The following is a 23,954-nucleotide window of genomic DNA, read 5'->3' as shown; positions in this document are numbered from 1 at the left end:
TTTTTCCGCCGCTTCGTGGGGTGCCGGAGCCTGGGGCCTTGGGCTGCATTGGGAGCGTGCTCCAAGGCTATTTGCTTTGCTAACAATTCCATCCTGTTTCCTTAACGCCCGTCTTTCCCTGCCAGCCACCGAGTTTCTGCCTCCCCCACAGCGTGGTTCCTCCAGCTGCTCGCCTGGGGGCCAGGCGGCTCAAGGAACTCCAAGCGGATGCGGCCGCTGGCTGGTGCCACGTCTTCGCCGCCAGCAGGCCAGCGCCTGCGTGGGCTCGGGGGCGGGGCGGGGCGGCGCGGGGAGGCGGGAGCTACGCGTGAGCGGCGCGGACGCGGCCCAATGGGATTCGCGGGAGGCGGCGGCGGCGGCGCGGTGCGCGCCGAGGGGCGGGGCCCGTCGGCAGTTGCTGGCGAGCCCGGGAGGCCGAGAAGGCTGTCGTTGCCTCGGCCGTCGCATCCCCGAGGGAGTCGTGTTCGCGTGCCCCCGATCCCCAAGCTCGCCGATCGCCCCCGAGGCTCCTGTGTACGCACCTGACCTCGCCAGCCGCTCGCCGCTCGCCTGCGGACCGTGCCTTCTGCATCATGTGCGGTAAGGGGGCTGCGGGCGGGGGGCGTGTTGCGGGGCGGTGCTGGGGTGCGGTGCGGGCGCAGCCGAGGCCGGAGGCGCTGGCGGGAGCCGGAGTGGGGAGGGTGTGAAGTCTGGGTGCTGGGTGCGGAGGCCGGCCTGTGCGAGCGGGGGTGGGGGTGGTGGACCTAGTAGGGCACCTGAGAGGAGGGCGGGCCCTAGAGGGGATCTGGGGGGCCAAAGGGACCGGTTTTGCGCGGAGAAGGGAAACAGAAGGTAGATAAATGTCTTGGAAAAGGAGAGAGGGCAGAGGGAACTGAAGTGTGGAGGGGTTTGCCTTCAAAAGAGTACATCAGGTGAGTGAGGCAACCTGTGGAACATCAGGTGAGATCTCTCGAACTTATCTTACATTCTTCTAGGATTTATCTTTTAAATACATTTATTTTTAGTTGCTTTCTTTCGGGCAGGCCCAGTAGAAGACAGAACTATACATAGCTAGAGCTAGGACAATGGCATTATAATACACAGTCTTACTTCCTGCTACTCCCTGTCTCAACAGAAACCATTGCTAATCAATAAGTTGGTGAATGGGCTTAGACCTAATCCTCTAGTGGAAGAGACCTGAAAGTGACCATAACATGCTTTATCACGTGCATTTGCACCCATTTAAAACACTTACCTATGAACAGTGTTGGTGCACATTTAATAAATGTTTTATCAAGAGCAGTTAAAACATAGGTCCTTTTATGCTATGTTTTGAGACTTAGTAGTTTTATTGTCACCTAAAACTGGTAGTAAAGGGAACTGTCAGAATTATATCTGAAATGATTGATAAGCACTCAAATAGGTATTAACTTGGCCATTGTCAGTAAAAATAATTGTATTCTTACCTCTTTCATTGAAATTTACAACTAACCTTATCCCTGGAAGAAGGAGTGCTTTTTTAAGAAGGGAAGTAGAATTGTAATAGAATTGAAGCTATCTGGGAAACTTATTCTTTATAGCCTTTTGGAAGAATACCCTAGAGGAGGTAGCTTGTACTCATTAGTTTATATTTTTCCTGTATTTAACTTTATGCTAATTTCAGCTTCTGAAAATAAGGAGCAGGTTTAGAGTAGATTTAAAAAAAACCTCAAAAACAGAAACATCTATAAATAGTTTCTGAAATTATTGGACTGGAGCTGACTTTTTTGTTATGTCTGATTAGTAGAGTGGCTTTGAAAAACACATTAGTTTGTAGTTGTGAAGTAGTGAATTTGCAAAACTGGCTAATCCCCAAGATGACTTTTCCTGAATGATGGGGTGTGAGCCTAGTTAAGTACCAGGCTTTCTGCTTGCGGGTCGCCTTGTTCCAGGAAAAAAGGGAGTCGGAGTACCATAAAAGAAAAAGTCAGATTTGCTTTAGAAAGGTTCAGATAAGGGTGAGGCTGTGAGGGTGGAGACTAGATAAGTAAGAGTTTTCACACAGCCAACATCCCCATTCCATAGAGTTTTACTGTTGAGGAAACCGATGGGTTGTAAAGAAGTAGTATTTTGGGGGGATGGGTGGGAGGGGAAAGTGGGTGATTGGCATTGAGGAGGGTACCTGTTGGGATGCTCCAATTGGTTTATTGTATGGAAACCAATTTGACAAATTTCATATTAAAACAACAACAACAAAAAGTAGTATTGGAAGCATTTCTAAGGTCCTCCTTGTAACCCAGAACAGAGTTTTGCATGATTCTAGGAACGAGGTTCAGAATGTATTTCCTTTTTAATGTAAATTCTAAACTGAACTGTTAAGACATGGTCTTTATATTCTTCCCGCATCTCAATCATTGAAATAAAATTTCTAGACAGAGGAAGTGAGTGGGAATGAAATTAGATGGGAAAATTTAGAAGTTTCTTTTTTCCATGTTATTTTAATTCCAGTACAGTTAATATACAGTATTATATTAGTTCCAGCTGTACGATATAGTGATTCAACAATTCCATACATCACCCAGTGCTCATCACAGACGGGTACCCTCCTTAATCTCCAGTACCTATTTTACCCATCCCCCCACTCATAGTTTTACCTTCTGATTACCTGCTGCCTAGTTTTCCCAAAAGATTATTTTGTTTCAACACTGTAAAATGTTGAAGCAGAAGAATGAAGATTTTGTGATACGCTTTTTCCAATCAGATGTACTGATAAGACTGTCATAATGTTTACCAGCTTGTGTTGGGATGTTAATAGTGTTGCTCAGGAAAAAAAAGATTCTATGGTCAAGTAAATGAGGTAAGCAATAGATTAAACAGTGTTGAACTGGCTGTTTTTATTGGAGAGTTTCTTGGAACCTTTAGTGGGCTATTAAGTGTTGTGAATCTCCTAGAGAATAGTGTGCCTGTTTTCCAAATTTATTTTGTCTTCTTATTCTTGGTTCTTAGAATACATTTTGTCCTTTTTTTTTTTTTTTAATATTTTTTTAAGTTTGTTTTTGAGACAGAGAGAGACAGAGCATGAACGGGGGAGGGTCAGAGAGAGAGGGAGACACAGAATCGGAAGCAGGCTCCAGGCTCTGAGCCATCAGCCCTGAGCCCGACGCGGGGCTCGAACTCACAGACCGCGAGATCGTGACCTGAGCTGAAGTCGGACGCTTAACCGACTGAGCCACCCAGCCGCCCCCATTTTGTCCCTTTTTATTTGTACTACCTTTTGTTTTGGTGAGAGATGGAAAGTCACTTAAGCTACCCCTAACTTTTAGCAGATTTGCTGTTGTTTTTTTATAAATGTAGGGTAATACTGTTCTTTTTCTTTTCTTTTTTAAAAAAGGTTTTTAATACATTTTTTAAAATGTTTATTTATTTTGAGAACAAGAATGAAGGGGAGGGGCAGAGAGAGACTCCCAAGCAGTCTCCGTGCTGTCAGTGCAGAGCTCAGCGTGGGCTCAATCTTACCTTTCATGAGATCATGACCTGAGCTGAAGTCAAGAGTCTGATGCTTAACCGACTGAACCACCCAGGCGCCTGGTTTTTTTATTAATAAAAACTGCATTTCTTTCTTTCTTTTTTTTAATGTTTATTTTTTGAGGGAGAGAGAGATAGAATGTGAGCAGAGGAGGGGCAGAGAGAGGGAGAGACACAGAATCCGAAGCAGGCTCCAGGCTCTGAGCTGTCAGCACAGAGCCCGATGTGGGTCTTGAACGCACGAACCATGAGATCATGACCTGAGCTGAAGATGGAAGCTCAGCCAATTGAGCCACCCAGGCCCCCCTCAAAACTGCATTTCTTAATTTAGTTTTCTGACTCTCTTTGTTCCTTTCGCGCTTTCAAAACAGTATTCTCCTCAGTAAGGAAAGCATGCTTGATCCAGTCACTGACACAGCACACATGGAATCACCACAGTCTCCGCTGACATGTTTTTTTCATTTTAGACAATCTTTAAGAACTATAGGTCTCACAGCACAGACTCCTCAAAGTTGGCCTTGGCACACACCACATGTGGATTTTGGGGCTTTTCCAACCTCCTTGGTATAAAGGTAAACAGTTATATTACCAGGGGTTTGGGATAGCCTAGCATTGTTAAGAGGCTGTGTTATATAGAATAGCCTATAGCGCTATGTCAAAGGCAGGACCGTTCTGAATACCTCTAGACGTTGTCCCTGAAAGAGCAGGAATACCCTTCTGATCCAGTGGTGTATATAAATGGAATTTTGTAAATGAGGCCCTATTTAGACGCAGTAAGGGAGCTTATAATTTAAATCCTTGGGGTGCCTGGCTGGCTCAGTTGGTAGAGCATATAACTTTTGATCTCGGGGTTATGAGTTCAAGGCCCACATTGGGTATAGAGGTTACCTAAAAAATACCTTAGAAAGAAATAAAAGTATCCTGAAATGCCTCCTTAAAAAGATTTTTGTAATTGGGGTGCCTGCGTGGCTCAGTTGGTTAAGCGTCCGACTCTTTGTATTGGCTCAGCTCATGATCTCATAGTTCATGAGATTGGGCTCTGCACTGACAGCGAGGAGCCTGCTTGGGATTCTTTTTCCCTCTATGTGCGTGCATGCGCGCGCGCGCGCGCTCTCTCTCTCTCTCTCCTCCCCCCCCCCCCACCATAAACATTAAAAGAAAGATTTTTGCATTTATACTAAAAGCTTTGGAAGTAATTGAGGGATGCTGAGACTGGCCGCTAGGGTAAATCATAGAACCAGTACTATTAATATATTCTTAGAAATTATACTGGATATAAAGTAGTTGTGAAAGAAAATGATTAATTGCTTAGTAAGTATTTCCTCAGTTGTGTTCTCTGGAAGGGAGAAGTTAATAGGTGCTGGTTATGAGCAATAGAAGGTGGGAGAGTTTTATAACACAAGTGTGGGAAATTCGGCTTTTGGAGAGTCACAATTAGCAAGATTAAAGTTTCTAGAAAGTTCTAGAAATAAACCTGTTAACTTGAACCCAGTATTTCTTAAACCTTTAATTATGGAACATTTCTTTCACTTTGTCCCTATTTAGCATCCTGCAAAATGGTGTTCTTTTTCTGTGGTTTGGGAATTTTTGACTGTATGTTTCAAGTACCTAGAAAGCATTAGAAGATATTTAAAGTGATGGCTTTATACTTGGTGCTGTGCCCTTCAGAGAGATGACTAAAATAAGGGAATTGCCTTCAAGGAATTGCTGTTGGATTGGAAGAAACAGTGAATACACCAGTGCAATACAAGGAATGCAACAGGTGTGGATGATACCAGGCATTTTTTGTTCATCATTCATTACCATGTTATAGACTACGAGTGGAATGAATAGAAATTCAGAGACTAGTTAGGCCAAGAATGTTTCAGGTAATGGGGCAGTACTCTTTTTTTTTTTTTTTTTTTAAGTAATCTCTGTACCCAACGTGGGGCTCCAATTTACAATCCTCAAATCAAGAGTCACATGCCCTATCGACTGAGGCAGCCAGGCACCACAGGAGCAGTAATTTTATGTTGAGGAATAGTGCCAGCTGGTAGGCTGTGAGAGATCTCATTGATGGCATTTACCCAACAGTGAATGGAGTCAGAAATAGGTTGAGAACTGTTGCCATGGGGTTTGAAAGAAGAAATAAAAATTCTAGGAAAAAGGGCCAAAAACCATATTTAGAGGCTGAAGAGTTCCAAAGTAGTGTATTGACTTGGACAGAGTCTGCAAAACAAGAAGAATGTCATTCATGTTTAATATTACAGAGAGAAATTGTATTTGGCTCTAAAGAAATTATTAGAAAACTTGCATGTATGAAGGCAGAGGGATCTGAGTTTGTATTGAGGAGGTGGGAGTATTGTGGAACTGAGGTCCCCTGATAGAGTTGAAGAGTTGAGTTCTAGCGCGGTGGTTCTTGACCTGTAAACTGTGAAGTTACTACAGGGCGTTCACTGCTTAATTCATACTTTAAGCCTTTTCTATAAAATTGTACAAAAGATGTTCTACATCATTGGATAATAAAAATTCAACCCACTATTATGTAGGGTCCTCAAAATATTTTGATGTTAATAAAAAGTTCTGTATGTAGAAAGTTGAGGAATCGCTTATCAAGAGTTATAACAGGTAGGAGAAACTGGCTTTCAGGGAGTAGTATGGGAAATGTTTCTCTATTTTGAGCTCAAATAGAGGAATAAGGCACCTTGGAGTGGGTTTGCCATGAGGGGGGGACCTGTGCCTGGGAAAGTGAAGATGTTGCAGCCGTGTCTGATGAGCTCTTGCTGGTCCTTGAAAACCCAGGGGAGGGTGTGGATCTCTCTCTCACCAGACTGTATCCATATCCCTAGTAAGTTGATAAGGTGAACAGCCTCTGGCGTGTCGAACAATGTAGGAAGGATAAGAGAGTATATACTGTTAAGATGAAGATGAAAGCTTCAATTCTGTAGGTGAGGATCTACTAAAAATTGAGGAAGAAAGCGGGAAGAGAAATGGGGATAGGAGAATAGTCTAGATTCTAAGCTTTAGGATAATATCTGGAGAAGTTTGAAAGTTGGACCAGCAGTGAATTAACAGGGTTGGCCAGCAGTTGGGAGGGCCCCTACAGAAGTGGGCCTGAAATGGATGGACCTGAAGCGGATGGACTCTGCTGTAGGCCTGCTCGGGGACTCCGGAGTTAGAACACAGTGGGCCCAGAGGGGCTGGTTGTCAGGATGATGAAAAATTGTGGTCTGATGGGATTGGTTAGACAGAAGCGGGAGGGATGGAATGTTGGACGGTTTGCGGGCAGGAAGTACGTGCTTTTTTTCCAGAAAGATGATGCCATAGGTAGGCTGTGAGGGAGTGTGTGATTAGAGATGTCAGGGTTTAAACAGTGCTTTGAGTTCCAGAGTGTTAAATGTGTAAGAGAGAAGTGTTACACAGAGCTCCTTCCAGCGGCAGTGTGTATTTACAACAAAGTTGGGGATACTTGAACCAGCATTTTTGTAAATAGGGAAAAGATTTTAAACACTTAAAAAGCACTACTAATTGAAATTCCTCATTTTGTCACTCTATATGTTATAATTTTTTCTTGGTGTTTTCAGGATTGTAGAAAATGTTATCTCAAATATTTCCTCTTTTAAAGGACTCTTACCTGTAGAGTGTGCCTCTGTGATTATAGTGCTGAATATGTTTTATGACAAGCATCAAGTTGATGTGTATGTTTAATTGCAGCATTATTTGTAACTGAAGAATCAGAAAAACCTCAACCAGGAGGGAAATGATTAGGTAAAATAAATCTATTAGGGAGTAGTGTGCAGCCATTAAATAGAATAGGGTAGATGCGTATATACTGACATAAAAAGATAGCCAACATCCTAAGAAACAGTATATATAGAGTCGTCACATTTATGTGTTAAAGAAGTGCCCTTTAAAGCTATGTACATCTAGTTTTATATATGTATAGCTAAAGGACTGTACATATACAGAGGTTCATAGCTGAAGGATTCAGACAGTTTGTATGGGATTAACAGTGGATAGCTCCCTTGTATGGATATACACAATTTATCCTGTAGCATTTGTGTACTTTGAATCTTTAATGATGATTATGAATGGATTATAACTTTCAAAATGAAAGTTAAGTGGCATTGCAGATGGATTTTGATACAGAAAGTATACAATTTAGAGAATGAATTTGAACAGTTATCACTGGTAAATTATACTGTCTGAAGTCTCAAAATATTGAAGGTGTCAAGGGAAAAAACATGTCAAAGTATTCTCATTTATAAGGACATAAATTCAGCCAGGCATAGGAACTTTAATAATTTAATTAGTCAACTAAGTTGCATTCAGTTTTCATTTCAGTACCGTTTAACAGCCTTTCAACCAAGTGTGTCTGTGACCCAGGTTGCATCTGAATATTTTGTTAAGCAGGGTGCTCATTAGTACTTTTATGTCATTGACTTTAAGTTGCAATTTTCCAAGAATGATCCCTGTAGGTGCAAGCATCCACTCCATTTAGGGGGATATTTATTTCAAGAATATTCCATTAATAAATAAGAAAACTTATACTTGGGAAGCACATGGTGATAATAGGAGAGGAAAATCTGTGCTCCATAAAACTAGTGTGTGTGGTATTGAAGCAGTTACCAAAGAGTAGTGGAGAGTTGATTTTTAGGCTTTTAGTAGTTAATCTAAAGTAGAACTGTTTGTGGGAGGTTTGAGAAGACAAGTCAAAGACCTGAAATGGGGCTCATTCTAGTGATTTCTATGCGAATAAGCACCATTTTGAGTTATGAATCCTCCCTTGCGAACATGTCCTGTATGCCTGATTGACTGGTTATTTGCCATTATATTTTCCCAGCTACCCCATGAGTACACATAACCCACCAATGCCAGCAGGTGCACTTGTCTCGGGCCAGGAGTCCTGGCGAGGGGCTGGTCTGTAAAATTGACAGGTTCAGTCTCTTTTATCTTTCATTTCTCTAAGCACGGATGACTTAGATTAATCCCCTCCCCTCTGTGTTTTCTTTTTCCAGCTCTGTTACTTTGATCTTAGAAAACTTTTCTACATACGTTGTCCTTTTCTTCCTTTCAATTCCTGCCTGGTTGTGTATGGAGAAATGTTGCTCTGACTTCTTCCTCTATGCCTCGTCTTCTTTTCTTTGTTCCAAAAGTGAGCTCCAAAATGACAGTGATAATTACCGATAATAGTAGTGCTTCCTCTCAAGGAAAAAGCAGGTTTTGAATTGGAACACGATATGTAGTATTTTATTGAATTTAAGATGCCACTGATTGGGAAGTGCTCCATTATTATATAGATCACGAAGAAAGAGAACATGAATGTCTTAAAATCAGTGCTGTCAATATCTAAAGCCCTGAAAAGTATTCTGAAGATGCTTTCAGAATATGATAGGCTAGATGATCTGATTGTCTTTACTAGTGACAATCTTAACATCACTAATAAGGGACCTACGGACAGTATAAAATACATACGTACATTGTGAGTAATTCTTGCCCTCAAATTTTAACCTAACTCAATCAAGTCTTTAGATCTGTCTCCCAATCTACAGGAACTACAAGGAATAGAGGAATTGGTTAGATTCTTTCTAGCTTAAGCAATTAGACACAGCCAGAAGGTGAGACATTCAACAAGAAAATTGGCCTCAGCTTGCCAGTAAGTTGGTGTCTGGGGGGAAGACAGGGCAGTAGGGGAGACCATTCTGGATTCAGAGAGACTTTTGAGACAGAACAATCAAATATGAGATGTGGTTGGCATTCCTCATGCTGCTGTTTTTAAAATGTGGACTTCTGGTGCGCCTGGGTGGCTCAGTCGTTTGAGTGTCAGACTTTGACTCGGGACATGATCTCACGGGTTCATGCGTTCGAGCCCCGCGTCAGGCTCTGTGCTGACAGCTCAGATCCTGGAGCCTGCTTCAGATTCTATGTCTCCCTCTCTCTGTGCCCCTCCCCCACTCATGCTCTGTCTCTCAGAAAAGAATAAATGGGGGCCCCTGGGTGGCCAGTTGGATAAGTGGTTGACTTTTGGTTTTGGCTCAGGTCATGACCTCATGGTTTGTGAGTTCAGGCCCCGAGTTGGGCTCTGCGCTCACGGTGCAAAACCTGCTTCAGATCCTCTGTCTCCCTCTTTCTGGCCCTGTCCTGCTCATGTGCTTGCTCTCTCTCTCTCTCTCTCTCTCAAATAAACATTAAATTTTTTTTTAAAAAGTGAATAAGCATATAAAAATTAAAAAAAAAATTTTTAATGTGTATTTATTTTTAAGAGTGAGAGGGACAGCGTGAGCAGGGGAAGGGCAGAGAGAGAGGGAGACACAGAATCCGAAGCAGGCTCCAAGCTCCGAGCTGTCAGCACAGAGTCTGACGCAGGGCTCAAACTCATGAGATGATGACCTGAGCTGGAGTCGGATGCCTAACTGACTGAGCCACCCAGAGGCCCCTAAAGAATTATTTTTAATGTAGACTTCCTTTACCTATGTTCTACTGCTTGTTTTCTTTTCTGGTTCAGTTCGCATTGTACTAGTCCTTTTTATTCTAATTTTGTTTTTTCCAAATAAGTACTCCTTTTTTTGTGAATTCTCAGTAGGTGTTAACATGTACCGTAATAGTTGTTTATCTTTGGTAGTATCTGGTGAACAAAAGATTCCAGCCATTTTCTCTTAAGGAAATATCTTAGTCCATTTTTCCCTATTATTAAATTATTTAGGTTTTATTTTTCACATCTTTGATATTTATAAGTTGTTTATTGTTACTGATATTGATACCAGGATCATTGGCTATAAGAAAAATTATTCCATCTATATAGTTTTGTAGGGTCCATGTGTTGCTTAAAATATTTCAGAAAATGTTTTAAACAATGCTCAATATATAGGACATAAACCATGAATTTGTTGATTAATCTAAAATTTTTTTTTAAGTTTATTTATTTATCTTTGAGAGAGAGTGTGAGCAGGGGAGGGGCAGAGAGAGAGGGAGAGAGAGAATCCCAAGCAGGCTCCACCCTGTCAGCACAGAGACTGATGGGGCTGGCACCCACAAACCGTGAGATCATGACCTGAGCCAAAATCAAGAATTGGACGCTTAACCAACTGAGCCACCCATGTGCCTCTCTTTTTTAAAGATGACTCTAGCTTCATATTTCTGCACATCTTAGACATAATTATGCAGATGAAGATTTTGTCATAATTGTGTCGATTTTGTTTCATTAGTCAAATTTTTTATTAAATATTTGTTCATTTGCAGGTATATTTGCTTACTTAAACTACCATGTTCCTCGCACAAGACGAGAAATCTTGGAGACCCTAATCAAAGGCCTTCAGAGACTGGAGTACAGAGGATATGATTCTGCTGGTATTTCCTTTTAAAAAAATATTATAGGTTCTACATGATTCTTGAATCTATATAAAGAGGTTTTGTTTGTTGCCTAGATTCTTTAGTAATGTTTATTTTTGAGTAAACATAAAAAGAATTTTTATCTTTTATTATGTTCAAAGGGTTTATTCATGTAATTTCAACAGTATTACCATTTATATTACTTCTTATGGATATCTTCCTTTGTTGAGACTGTTACTATAAAAACATAAATCACCTGAGGCATGTTCATGGTAGAACAAAGTTCTTGAAGGCCTTACTTTATAAATTATCTTTTTTCTTTCTTGTAACTTTAATTTCTTTTTCTCTAAGGATTCCCTGCTCTTGGCATATAAACTTGCCTGAGATTCTTCCACCTTAAATAAATGGCAAAGCAAATAAAAATACCTTTTTGTCAGCTTAATGGTGTATTCTGGCTCCTTTCCTTAACCATGTTAGGGGTCCCCAAGACCACCTCCCAAGGAGGACTCAGCATATAGTTGTACTCATGACTAGGATTTATTCCAATAAGAGAATCCAGAGCAAAATCAGCAAGGAGAAAAGACACATGGGGTGAAGTCTGGAGGATATGAGGCACAACTGCTGAGCGTTTTCTCCTGTTGGAGTCACACATTGTGCACTTAATTCAGCCAGCTGTGACAACGTTGTGAAATGTGTATCACTGAAACCACTCAGTGCCCAAGCTTTTATTTGAGGCTGCTCGCGTAGATCCCATCTGCCTAACACATACCACAATTCTAGACTCCCAGAGTGGAATCAGATGTTCAGTATAAGCCACATTGTTTGCAGTTAATAAGATGCAGTAAACCATTCTTTATCAGTTAGGTAACCCTCCTGAAATCCCAGGTTCCCAGATGCCAGCCAAGGGCCAACTTTGCAGGCAGACCTTTCTAAGGAAAGCGGTGTAAAGCGGTGTCAGGCTTGCTATGTTAAGCCTTTTCTGTACCTTTGACATTGCCGAATGTAATGGGCACTTACTTCCCATAACTTCCTCAGTTAATAGAAAGTGAATTCCTCAGCTCTTTTGTTCATAAAATTCTCTCCTTCCTTAGCTTTTGGATAACACATATTCTCTTCTTAATATGCTGGTTCTTTTGTTTGCTTTGAGGGCTCCTTTTCTTCCACCTTTGCTTAAATATTAATGTTCCTTAAGATTCTTTCCTACGCCCATTTTTCTTACTTTGTATCGTCATGGGTGAGCTCTGACTTCATCAGCCTCCCATATGTTGATGATGAATAACCCACATGTATTTCCCAAGCTGCAGACATGTATTTCCAGTTGCCTCTTAGAATTTTCTTCCTGGATAAACCATGATATTATAAACTTTGCATGCCCAGAAGTGAAATGAACATACTCCCCACGCTGTTCTTTCTGTATTCCTTTTATCAGCAATCATTCAACAAGTCCTGTGAGCCTAGAAGGTATCCCAGACCCAGCCTGCCTTCTCACATTGCATCCAGCCAGTTCTACCCTCAGTATCACTGATCTCTGTCTTCATCACCACTGTTTGGTTCAGGGCCTCCTCACTTTTGCTTTCCTGTAGCTATCATCTTCTGACAGCTGTTCCTCCCTTTCAGTCTACTCCGTTTCCAAAGAGAGTCTTCTAAACATTTTTAGTTTCTCTACTTAAAAATACTCCATGCTTTTTTAGTACCTTTGGGTAACTTTTTCAAATTCTTTAGAAACTTAAGTAGAATTTCGAGGAATGTGTTCCCTGATTGTCCTTGTGTATTTTGCTTCTGAGGTAGGTGCCGATCTTCTGGGTTTCTCCATGGTGCTCAGGGTGCCACCCAAACTATAGTGCTTTTATTTTTCCCCCCAATCTGTGGTACTTGTATCATATAATCCAAACCCACACTGTATTGTAATGATTTGTTCCCTCTCTTCTGAGTAGACCCATTAGAAATTTGAAGATAAAAATTGAATTAATTTCATTTTTGTTTCTAGCAGCTATCATGTTTCTTGACATATAATAGGTTTTCAGTAAATGTGAATTGATGAACAAATGAATTAGATGAAAAAATAATTTGTAATTAAAAGTTGTGTCTCACGATGATAATCTAAGTTTCTAAATCTAGCTTTTCTGCCTCTCGATGATTTAGGTGTGGGAGTTGATGGAGGCAATGACAAGGATTGGGAAGCCAATGCCTGCAAGATCCAGCTCATTAAGAAGAAAGGGAAAGTTAAGGCACTGGATGAAGAAGTTCACAGTAATGTACTTAGTTTGAATTTTGTCCCCTCTCCCCTCCCTTTGTTTCCTTCTCCCTCTCCTAACAAATTCCCTTTCCATATTTAGGGTTCATTTAAGAAAAGTGATGTTTAAAGTGGAAGGAAGGGAAGAAAAGTAGTTTTGTTATTATCTTTGCTAGTGTGCAGTATACCTTAGCTTCAAAAATGACCATAGTAACTAGGGGAGGAAATTAGCTAGGTACATTGTGTTCACAGCAAGCTCAGTATCTGAAAATGAAGGAACCACCATCCCTGAGGAAGGCCTTTCATAGGGCAAAGGTATTTTTAGTGGTGCACTTATTCTAGTGTCTTCACTTTGGAGTAAATGCCTAGTTTGGACTTATAGTCAGTCTGGATGTTGCCCTTTTTAGTAGGTCTGCTATAATTAGGTAACTATCATGTTTTCTTTCAGATTTTCTTACTTCCCTGGTATAAAGTAGTTGCCCAGAGATACATGCTGCATTAAAGAGGATATACTTCTCAATATGTAGTTCATAACATTATGCTTAAACATTTTAATTTTTCACAGGAAACTTCAAAACAAAACGAAAGCTTTGAAGTAAATTGGAAAAAAAAAAAAAAAACATTAAAAAAAATCTTCCACAAACCCCAGGAAGCAGTAGGTTTTTTATGTACCTGCTCAAATGGATGTCATGATAAAGGAGTGCAGGTAGAAGAGGAGAACGATAGACTTAGTCACTTTTTTTTCCACATAAGCCAAACATTTAGCCTTGTAGTACTTGTTTAACAAATTAGATCAATACTTACGTTGCATGTATTGTGGGTAAGATTAGTTTAGGGATGAGGCAGGCACCCAAATAACTATACTTCAAAAACTATAGTATAACTATTCGGTCTACTGTGTGTACCTGTATACCAGGCTGATTATATAGTTTCCATAGGAGAGAACAAACAAATTGCTTAAGGATTCAGGGGAGAGCTAGGTCCCACTTGAAGTTGGGCACTGTTGGAGAGACTTGGGATATATAAGGAATGCCTACTGATTCTATGTGGGCAAAGAGGGTGAGAAGGGAGGACCTTCTGAATAGAAGAGTGTCGGCAAAGGTAAGAATAGGGAAGCCAAATTTGATGGAATGGTCCTTTCACTCTACATTATAGGTAGTTGAGTGTGGGAGGCTGGAAGGCAGATTGTGACCAGAATCACCATTTTTGTATAACAGCATATTGAGACTTGCCACCTCCCGAAGGAAAGTCAGAAAGAGAGTGGAGGATTGGGAACTTGCAGACATTGCTGGGGAATTTGTAACTGATAAATCACTTTGGAGAGGAAGCTGGCAGTATCTAAATGGAGATGCCTATACCCTGTGACCAAGTGCTTCCATTCTTGGGCGTATACTTGAAACTCTATGGATAAGGAGATAGGACAAGATTCATTGCAGCAAAATGGAGAAACAATCTAAATGTCTACCAGTAAGACAGCAGGAGACTAAGTTGTATGTGGTATAGTGAATGAACACATGTAGCTTTTGAAAGGAGTATACTGGATCTGGTTCTGCATATGGGAACATGGATAGGTTGTGGGAACCTAATGTTGAGTGAAAAAATGGAAAAAGCATCGTTAGAGATGTGTAAAGTTAGTACCATTTAAAAAACAAAAGAATACTATCATTTGTGGACACATGTTACTGTCTCTATTAGACGTACAAAGGCACAGGTGGAGGAGTGCTCCATTAACCTGAGAATTCCCTGGGGAGGAATGGGATGGGGCCAGGGCATGAAGGAGGCACCAATTGCATTTTTTTACATTTTAGATCTTAAAAAAATCTAGACCACAAATGGTTAGACGTTAACATTTGTTAACTCTGGGGGTGGGTATTTGGATGTTTATGGTATTCACCTTGTTACTTGTAGCAAGTTTCAGTTTTTGACCCGTTAAGACAAAAGAGAAAGGAAGTCATTTCAGAAAAGGCCATTAGATTGGTTATCAGCAACTTCTGACTTCAATAGTAATAGATAACATTTATTATTGGTGTGTCCCAGACATTCCACTGAGTGCCTTACTAGTGCTTAGTATAACCCATGAAGTAGGTAAAACTATCATCTTCATTTTGTAGATGAGGAAATTGAAACACAGGAGTAAGTACTGTCATAGAGAGTAGGTGCTGTCATTAGGTGGTGTCGATAGTAAAGGCGGTGAGATTTGGTGGCGAAAGAAGGCTGTTATTCTAGGACGTGATAAAAATTTAAGATTATTTTACATTTTACATCATGAGATGTAAAGCACGAATGGCTATATGTTAACATTCGTTATCTCTGGATGTCATCCAGACTTGGGTTCCAATCCTGTTTCTGCTTCCTATTAGCTATGACCTAGGGCAGGTTCTCTGACCTCTTAGAGCCTCAGTTTCTTTATAAAATGGGGACAGTAGTACCTAGTAGAGCATTATGAGGATTCAGTAACAAAATGAATTCTTCTTGAGTGCTTACTATATTCTAGCCATTGTGCTAGGCCTTGATGACACAGTAGAGAACAAGATAGGCAGACTCCTTGGCTCAGTGGGACTTACTGTCTAGTGAGATGGCCAGACAACAAACAAATATATAATGTTAGGTAGTGATAGGTGCTGTGAGGAGAAAATACAGTAGAGGTGACATTTGAGCAGAGACCACATTATTGTGTGAAGGCGGGAGATTTTAGGCAGAAGGAACACCAAGTGCAAAGACTCTATGTGGGCTGAAAGTCAGTGGGCTAGCCAGTGACGGGGAGAGTGGCACGAGATGAGCTGGAGAGGTGACTGAGGGCTAGGTCATATAGGGTCTTAAGAATGATGGATTTTACTACATATGCCATGGGAAACCATCAGAAAATTTTGCATAGGGTATTGACATGATTTAACGGGGTCACTTTGGTTAGTGTGCAGACTAGATTGTACAAAGGAAAATTGGACATCGGGAGACCAGTTAGAATTCTGTTGAAGGAGTTTGGTTGGTGGTTGCTTGGGTCATATTGATAGGGATAGAGTGATGAGAAGTTGTTAGTATCTAGCATCAAGTAAGTTTTCAGTAAATGGTAGCTGTTGTTATTTGTAAAAGATGTATTGAGAGCTTTGATGTGTAATTGTAGAGGGGTGGAGAGAATGAGAATGTAAAGGTAAGTAGGGGCCAGATGGTGAAGGGCCTTGTATCCCATGGAAAGGTACTGGGACTTTATCTTGTGAGAAAATGGCTCTCTGGTTCCATGTTAGAATTTGAGGATCGTTTTATAAATCCCTGTGACCAGGTTTAAGATGATTGAAATGGGTAGCTAGGGATGCAGACCACTTTTTAAGCAATGGAAATCTGTTCAAGGATTTTAAGTGTTGTTTCCTGGTCAGATTTGTGTTTTAAAAGGACTCCTGATTAGCCAGTATAAAAACCACAAAGACTGCTAAAGTAAAATGCATGACTTTTCTATTTGAGACTTCTGAGCAGTTTGCTCTTCTTTTTTAAAAAAAAAATTTTTTTTAAATGTGTATTTTTGAGAGAGTGAGAGAGAGACTGAGCATGAGCGGGGGAGGGGCAGAGAGAGAGAGGGAGACACAGACTTCAAAGCAGAATCCAGGTTCTGAGCTGTCAGCACAGAGCCTGACATGGGGCTCTAACTCACAAACCGTGATATCATGACCTGAGCCAAAGTTGGACGCTTAACTGACTGAGCCACCCAGCCGCCCCAATGTTTCTTTGTTTTTGACAGATAGAGAGGGAAGGAGAGAGTGAGTGCACAAGCAGGGGAAGGGCAGAGAGAGGGAGAAAGAATCTGAAGCAGGCTCCAGGCTTCAGCTGTCAGCACAGAGCCCAAGCAGGGCTCAAACCCACAGACTTCGAGATCATGACCTGAGCTGAAGTTAGATGCTTAACCAACTGAGCCACCCAGGTGTCCTGTAATAATTATATTTAAATATAGATTCTAGCATTATCTCTACAGCATGATTTAATATTGGAATTTTTCATTTTATATTCTTCAGAGCAACAGGATATGGATTTGGATATAGAATTTGATGTACACCTTGGAATAGCTCATACCCGTTGGGCAACACATGGAGAACCCAATCCTGTCAATAGCCATCCCCAGCGCTCTGATAAAAATAATGGTATGGACACATTCTGCATGCTTTGGAATGATTATAGAGAGATGGCTAATGGGAGAATGAAGACTCTTATGTTTTCATTATTTTAATTTTTTTTTAATCTGGAAAGTTTCGGACATAATCAGAAGTAGACGGTATGTAGAACCTGATGTATCTGTTACCCAGCTTTAACATTTATCAATACAAAATCAGTTCTACTTCTCTATATTCCTCCACTCAGATTATTTTGGCAGTTCTCCCTTTCTCTCCCTTTCCCTTGCAGTTTACTGTGTTGTTTGTCCTGTAGAGTTTCCTGCAGTCTAGATCTTGCTATTTGTATGCATCCCATGGTGTCATTTAACATGTTTCTCTGCCCCTTCTATTGACTATAAATTGGTATGTTATTGATTTACATGTGGAGGTATATAATGTTTAGGCATTTTTCTGTTTGTATTAGTGGCCATAGATCATTGCCAACATTAATTATTGCTTTAGGGATTTATAAAATGGTGATAGTCAAATACTGTCATTCATTTTTCACTTATCTCAAATACTTCTATAAAAAGAAACTTCTCCATATCAACTGCTCAGTTACCCAGAGTTACAGATTATATACGAGAGACAGGATAAATATTTGATATTTTCACTTTACCATTTTTCAAAGATGAAGTGGTTCTCATGTTCTAAGATAAACGAATTTCTTTTTATTATTATAAACTCAGATTTAAAATATTGCATTTTTTAAAAACACGGAAGTAATAATGTATATTGATGTACAAATTTTCCCAACTTTGGCCTTTGGAGCTAATTTAGGTTGGTTCCTGAGTCCTTTTGACATGACACCAGTAGGCTTAACAGTCTTTGTTATTTTCTGGTAGGTTGAGATGTTTCAGGTTCATCTAATTTTGCCCCAGACTTGGAATCAGCCATTTCTCTAAGGACCCTTAGTTCCTTTTAGTGGAAATGGTATATAAAGACTAGAAACCAGGTGCTTATTAGAAGTGCTCATGCACCTAGGCCTTTTAGGTGGACATAGCTCTGTGGGTGGGTGCGTGCATGTGGAAGTTTAAAGATAAAACACGGCATAATATTACACTAACACTTCCTATTCACATCCAACGCTGGAAGGTTTTTACTTGACCTCCTTGCTCTGATAGATTTCCTTCCGATCACACCTAAAAACTCCATTCTTAACACCTGCAACATAACTTATTTGATTTATTATGTCATCTACATACAATGGAATCCTAATACCAACACCATAAGTATGTTTACTGTTCTTTGTTAATTTTTTGTTAGTATTTTTGTCCTTAGAGTGTATCTCTTTAGAAATATATAATCAAATTACTGTATTTTCGAGTCACTTGGAATAATTCTCTGTGGTCGTGGTATAATCAGATACATTATGTTGATATGTTTTATTTTAATTTTTAGGGATTGACCATCTTTAAAAATTAATTTTATTTCGAACTATGTGCATAATTCTGAAGTCATATCAATAAAACAAGTCATATTAAAAGAAGTCTAATTTGTATCGTATTTCCTCATCCTTATTCCTTATCTGTAGATAACCATTTAACACATTTTTTAGTCCTTAAAAAAATTTTTTTTAATGTTTATTTTATTTCTGAGAGAGAGAGAGGGAGAGAGAGCAAGAGCAGGGGAGGGGCAGAGAGAGAGGGAGACAGAATCCGAAGCAGGCTCTAGACTCCAGGCTCCGAGCTGTCAGCACAGAGCCCAAGGCGGGGCTTGAGCTTTAGGGCTTTGTATCTAGCAGTCAGCTATTTATGATTCTGTGTTCCAGCAATAAAATGTTTTTCTTAGATTTATTTTTGTAGTATCATTTGGTGGTATCTTTTTTCACTTAAAAATCTAGTGAAAAATGTGTATTATTTGATTTGTAATTAATTTAATTCAAGCTCATTTAATATCAGCCCCAAATGTCAGATCTTTAAGTATATTTAAAAACATTTTGATAGTTTAGTATTCTAATTTTACGATTGTTTTTTGTTTTAAGTAGCCTCCATGCCCAATTTGGAGCTTGAACTCATGACCCTGAGGTCAAGAGTCACATGCTCTAGCAATGAGCCAGCCAGATGCCCCAGTATTCTAATTTTAAAGAATAATTTTTAAGAATTTTAAATAAAAATCCATATTAGTGGTCTTTACATACACTGTTGAGGGCTATAAATATTGCCAACTCCTCTAATCAAGAAGATGAAAATTATCCTGCCACATATGTATTTGATCTTGGAATGCTGTTTTAACATTAATTTATCTGACATTTTAAGAATTGTCTGGATCTCAGACAATAGTCTGAGTGAAATAGTGAAAAATACTATAGATCTGGATAGCTGATCTTTCTTTTTTCTTTTTTAATTAAAAATTTATTTTTATTTTGAGAGAGAGAGAGAGAGAGAGAGAGAGAGAGGAGAGCATGTGCCAGGGAGAGGGGCAGATTGGGGGAGAATGGGGAAGAATGAATCCCAAGCAAGCTGCATGCTCAGGATAGCTGGTTTTTCTTATTCTTTAACTTCAGTTCTTAAGCTCATTTAATGTAAATCAGGTAATTGTTTTAGTTTGAAAGTCTTTCTCTTTAAATTTAGGAATTTTTTATGCATAAGAATGAATGAACAAAGAAGCGAAAATAATAGTTGTATTGGTCACCTTTTTGTTTTGCAAATGAAGAAACCCTAGTAAATTTACCCCTTTCATAGGGTGAGATTAGATTAGTAGTTTAGCCACAAATGAAATTGATGTCTCTAGACCCCAGTTTATTATATTCTATACTGGATACTCTGTATCCACTTCTCTAGCACCGTGTGCTTCCACTAAACCACGTAAATAATGCTGCTGATCTACTCAAGGATAATCTGATAATGAAAAGTAGAAGATACTTGATTACACCTGGAATTCTAGCATGTGGCTTGATAGTTGTGGCTGTTGATAGTGTTTACTAGACCTGTAATTTTTTATCATCAATACTTTTTATCTCTTTTAGAATTTATTGTTATTCACAATGGAATTATCACCAACTACAAAGACTTGAAAAAGTTTTTGGTAAGTAAAGTAACTTGAAAAGACACCAGGCTTTGAGAGCAGTGAGTTTATTGGTTGGGGTTGCAGCAGCACCATCTAGGTATGATCAAGTAATTCCCAAGATGGTTACAAGGGTTTGGTGGCTTACTGGACTTTTCTTTGTGATATGGAATATTTTTGTTTCTTATGTGAATGACAAATAATTGCTTTACAAATAATTACTTTAAAAATAATTATTTTATTTATGTATTTTTTTTTTCAGTGTTTATTTTAGAGAGAGAGAGAGAGCACGAGAGACAGGGGAAGGGGCAGAGAGAGAGACACACAGAATGCAAAGCAGGCTCCGGGTTTTGAGCTGTCAGCACAGAGCCTGATGTGGGGCTCAAACTCACAAACTGTGAGATCATGACCTGAGCCGAAGTCAGATGCTTAACCGACTGAGCTACCCAAGTGCCCCGTTGTTTGGCATTTTTAAAAGCTTCAGGGTATATAAGAAGAATTAGGACAGATTAAATGAAGGTTCTATGCCCTAAATAGCCATGTACTATATAATATTGTTCATGATGATGATATATCATGATAATATATCATGATGATATAATATGTTCATGAGTGCCTCTTGGGGCTGTCCAGTTGAACTTTTCTGCAGTGTTAGAAGCCTGTATCTGAGCTGTCCAGTGTAGTAGCCACTGTCCACATGTGGTTATTGAGCTGGTATGACTGAAGATCCAAATTTAAAATGTTACTTCATTTTAATCAGTTAAAAAAATTTTTTTTAATGTTTATTTTTGAGGGAGAGAGAGAGAGAGCGAGGGAGGGAGGGGTAGAGAGGGAGACAGAGTATCCGAGGACAGTTCTGAGCTGTCAGCTCAGAGCCCGACATGGGGCTGGAACCCATGAACTGTGAGGTCATGACCTGAGCCAAAGTCAGAAGCTCAGTTGACTGAGCCACCGTGCACCCCTCATTTGAATCAGTTTAAATTTAAATAGCCACGTATAGCTAATGGCTATTGTATTGGATAGTGTGGTATCATTACCCAAGAAAGAATCATTATATTCATTATGGAATTATTGTTTTGTGGATGTTATATATTCCATAATATTTTAATTATTTAAAATTTAATTATATAAAATTGAAGTTATTTAAAATTATTTAATTATTTAAAATCTCAAAAATTATTTTGAGAGAGCAGGAGCAGGGGAGAGAGAAAATCGAAAGAGAATCTAACAGTGCGGAGCCTGATGTGGGGCTCAATCTCGTGAACCGTGAGATCACGACCTGAGCCGAAATCAAGAGTCGGAAGCTTAACTGGCCACCTGGGTGCCCCTATAATTTTCTTAATTTATAGTGGCATCTATAAGTATATATAATTAAAAGCACATATTCAGTTGCACAAAATACTTCACTATTTTGGGTTTGCTACACTTAGATGGTGACCTTCATTTTGAACAATGGATAATGGGAAATGGTGGTCAAAAAATATTAGAAGTTGGTTAGTGAAATTTTTGAGGAAAAAAATTCTGTAGAATAGATTTGGATATCATGAACATTTTCTTAAATGTGTCAATTTTTTTCCTTTCTAATTACAGGAAAGCAAAGGCTATGATTTTGAATCTGAAACAGACACAGAGACAATTGCCAAGCTTGTTAAGTACATGTATGACAACCGGGAAAGTCAAGATATCAGTTTTACTACGTTGGTGGAGAGAGTTATCCAACAATTGGTATTAAACCACACTTTTTTCTTTAAGATGGCTTTAACTATAATCCCTAGATCAAGAGTCGTATGCTCTACAGACTGATCCAGTGAGGTGCTCCTAAACTATAAGTTTTAAGTTTTTTAAAAAATGTATTTGTTTATTTATTTTGAGAGAGCGAGGAGAGAGAGAGTAAGCTCAGGAGAGGGACAGAGAGAGAGGGAAGAGAATCCCAAACAGGCTCTGTGCTATGAGCACAAAGCCCAATGCGGGGCTCTATCTCAACAAACAGTGAGGTCATGACCTGAGCCAAAATCAAGAGTTGGACGCCCCTAAACCATGCTTTTTAAGATTATCGCCAACATTATCACAAACTCTTAAGATAAGCAGGAACTGTGCTAATTTTTAAGTATTTTTGGCTTTTATTTCCCATATATATATTACTATTCAACTTGAGAATGTTTTTTGTTTCTTTTTTAAAGTTTATTTATTTTGAGAGAGAGAGAGGCACAGAGAGAATGGAGATAGAGAATCCCAAGCAGGTTCCACTGTCATCGCAGAGCCCAACATGGGGCTTGATCTCAACGAACCATGAGATCATGTCCTGAGCCGAGATCAAAAGTCAGACACTTAACTGACTGAGCCACCGAAGGTGCTCTTCAACTTGAATAATTTCGAGAGACTCTGACTGACCACTCCCTTCCCACACACTTAAAACTCTACTTTTTCAGTAGTTTGTATCATGAGAATTAAAAATAATCCAAAATCAAGGAGTTTTTCTAAAAACACATGAACCCATAGATACCACACAAACATGTACACAATAGATGCATTCAGGGGTTCATCACTTTCTTCCTACTCACTCAAATGTTCTTCTCAGTCAGTAACTTAGCACAAGGGTAGCTTTGGTGAAATGCACACTCTGTTCTGGTATAATGTCTGCATGTCTCTGAGCCAGTATAGTCAATTCTGTGTTTTTCCTTATGGGGATTTTTCCTTGGCCTTGTAACACTATAGAAAAGTATTTCCCAGCTTAAGAAAAAAAAAAATGGCATTCTTTTTGATCCCGTTTCAGTTGTCCTAGTTAAAGATTAAGGATATTGGAGACCCACAAAAATCCAAAGGCATAGGGATTACTGTCCTCCCCACTCATAACTCTAGCTTTCTCATTTAAAAGCCCTTCACTTCTCTCTGAAGGTCCAGCCCTCACTTCCTCCTTCTACCCAAATCTTATGATGTCTGCAACAAAAGGAGGAGTCAGGAAGATGGAGAAAATAGAGGCTTGTTCCTTCTCTTTACTCAAGACAGAGTACTGTGCCTTTCCAGCCTTTTCTTGTTTCTATTCATTATATAACCCAGTTTGTGTTCTGTGGTGGTCCCTTATCTCTCCTACCTCTTGTTCCTTCTTTATTCACTCCTGAATTCCTTAGGTCCTGTCCCTGAGGAGATTGGATTGAGGGAGTGGTATGGTGTGCATGTTAATGATTGTGGTTGTGTATATTTTTATCTCTAGTAACAAGGTCAACAAGCATGGAGGTTAACAGTGGTATAAAATCACTGGACCAGAGAATGTTTTTGGATATTGAGCTAGGGGTCTTTTCTAATTCTCTCTTCTTTGCACTCTAACATCCGAGATAGGATGTATCTATTGAAAAGTGTTGGCAGCGTGTTAAAATAGTGTTTTAAGTAATAGTCTGTTTTGGAGCTACTATCTACTGAGTGTATTTCAAGAGTGGGCTTGGTTAAAAAGTGTCTTGGATACACCAAAGCTCAGGAATGAGTGTCTACCTAAAATTTAGACTTGTTTTTAACTTTAAAAAGAGCAGCATGTGAACAAAAAATTTCTGTGCTGAAGCCAGTATGTTTTAGGCATTTCACATTTTGGTAATTGATGGTAATAAATATTGCTAATGTATTTTTTTTCCTTTATAGGAAGGTGCTTTTGCACTGGTATTTAAGAGTGTTCATTTTCCTGGCCAAGCAGTTGGCACAAGGTACGTGCAGATTTAATAATGACTAATGATTGTATGCATTTTGAAACATTTGAATTATAAGTGTATTCTCTGTACATGATGGTTAACCTTTACTGT

At 39.6% G+C, this 23,954-nt stretch overlaps 1 protein-coding gene across 1 annotated transcript in view; it reads left to right on the top strand.

The window, feature by feature from the left end:
- The first annotated feature begins 399 nt into the window (after nt 1-399).
- Nucleotides 400-23,954, top strand: part of GFPT1 (glutamine--fructose-6-phosphate transaminase 1) — a 55,884-nt gene continuing 32,329 nt past the window's right edge. The window contains exons 1-7 of the mRNA XM_042981616.1: nt 400-579; nt 10,702-10,809; nt 12,934-13,041; nt 17,026-17,151; nt 20,129-20,187; nt 21,757-21,891; nt 23,797-23,858. Coding sequence (XP_042837550.1) covers nt 573-579; nt 10,702-10,809; nt 12,934-13,041; nt 17,026-17,151; nt 20,129-20,187; nt 21,757-21,891; nt 23,797-23,858 — 605 coding nt within the window. The 5' untranslated portion in view covers nt 400-572. The remainder of the gene's footprint in view (nt 580-10,701; nt 10,810-12,933; nt 13,042-17,025; nt 17,152-20,128; nt 20,188-21,756; nt 21,892-23,796; nt 23,859-23,954) is intronic.

Source organism: Panthera tigris, chromosome A3, assembly GCF_018350195.1.
Source record: "Panthera tigris isolate Pti1 chromosome A3, P.tigris_Pti1_mat1.1, whole genome shotgun sequence".
Classification (NCBI taxonomy): Eukaryota; Metazoa; Chordata; class Mammalia; order Carnivora; family Felidae; genus Panthera; species Panthera tigris.
This window is presented reverse-complemented; position numbering and strand designations above follow the sequence as displayed.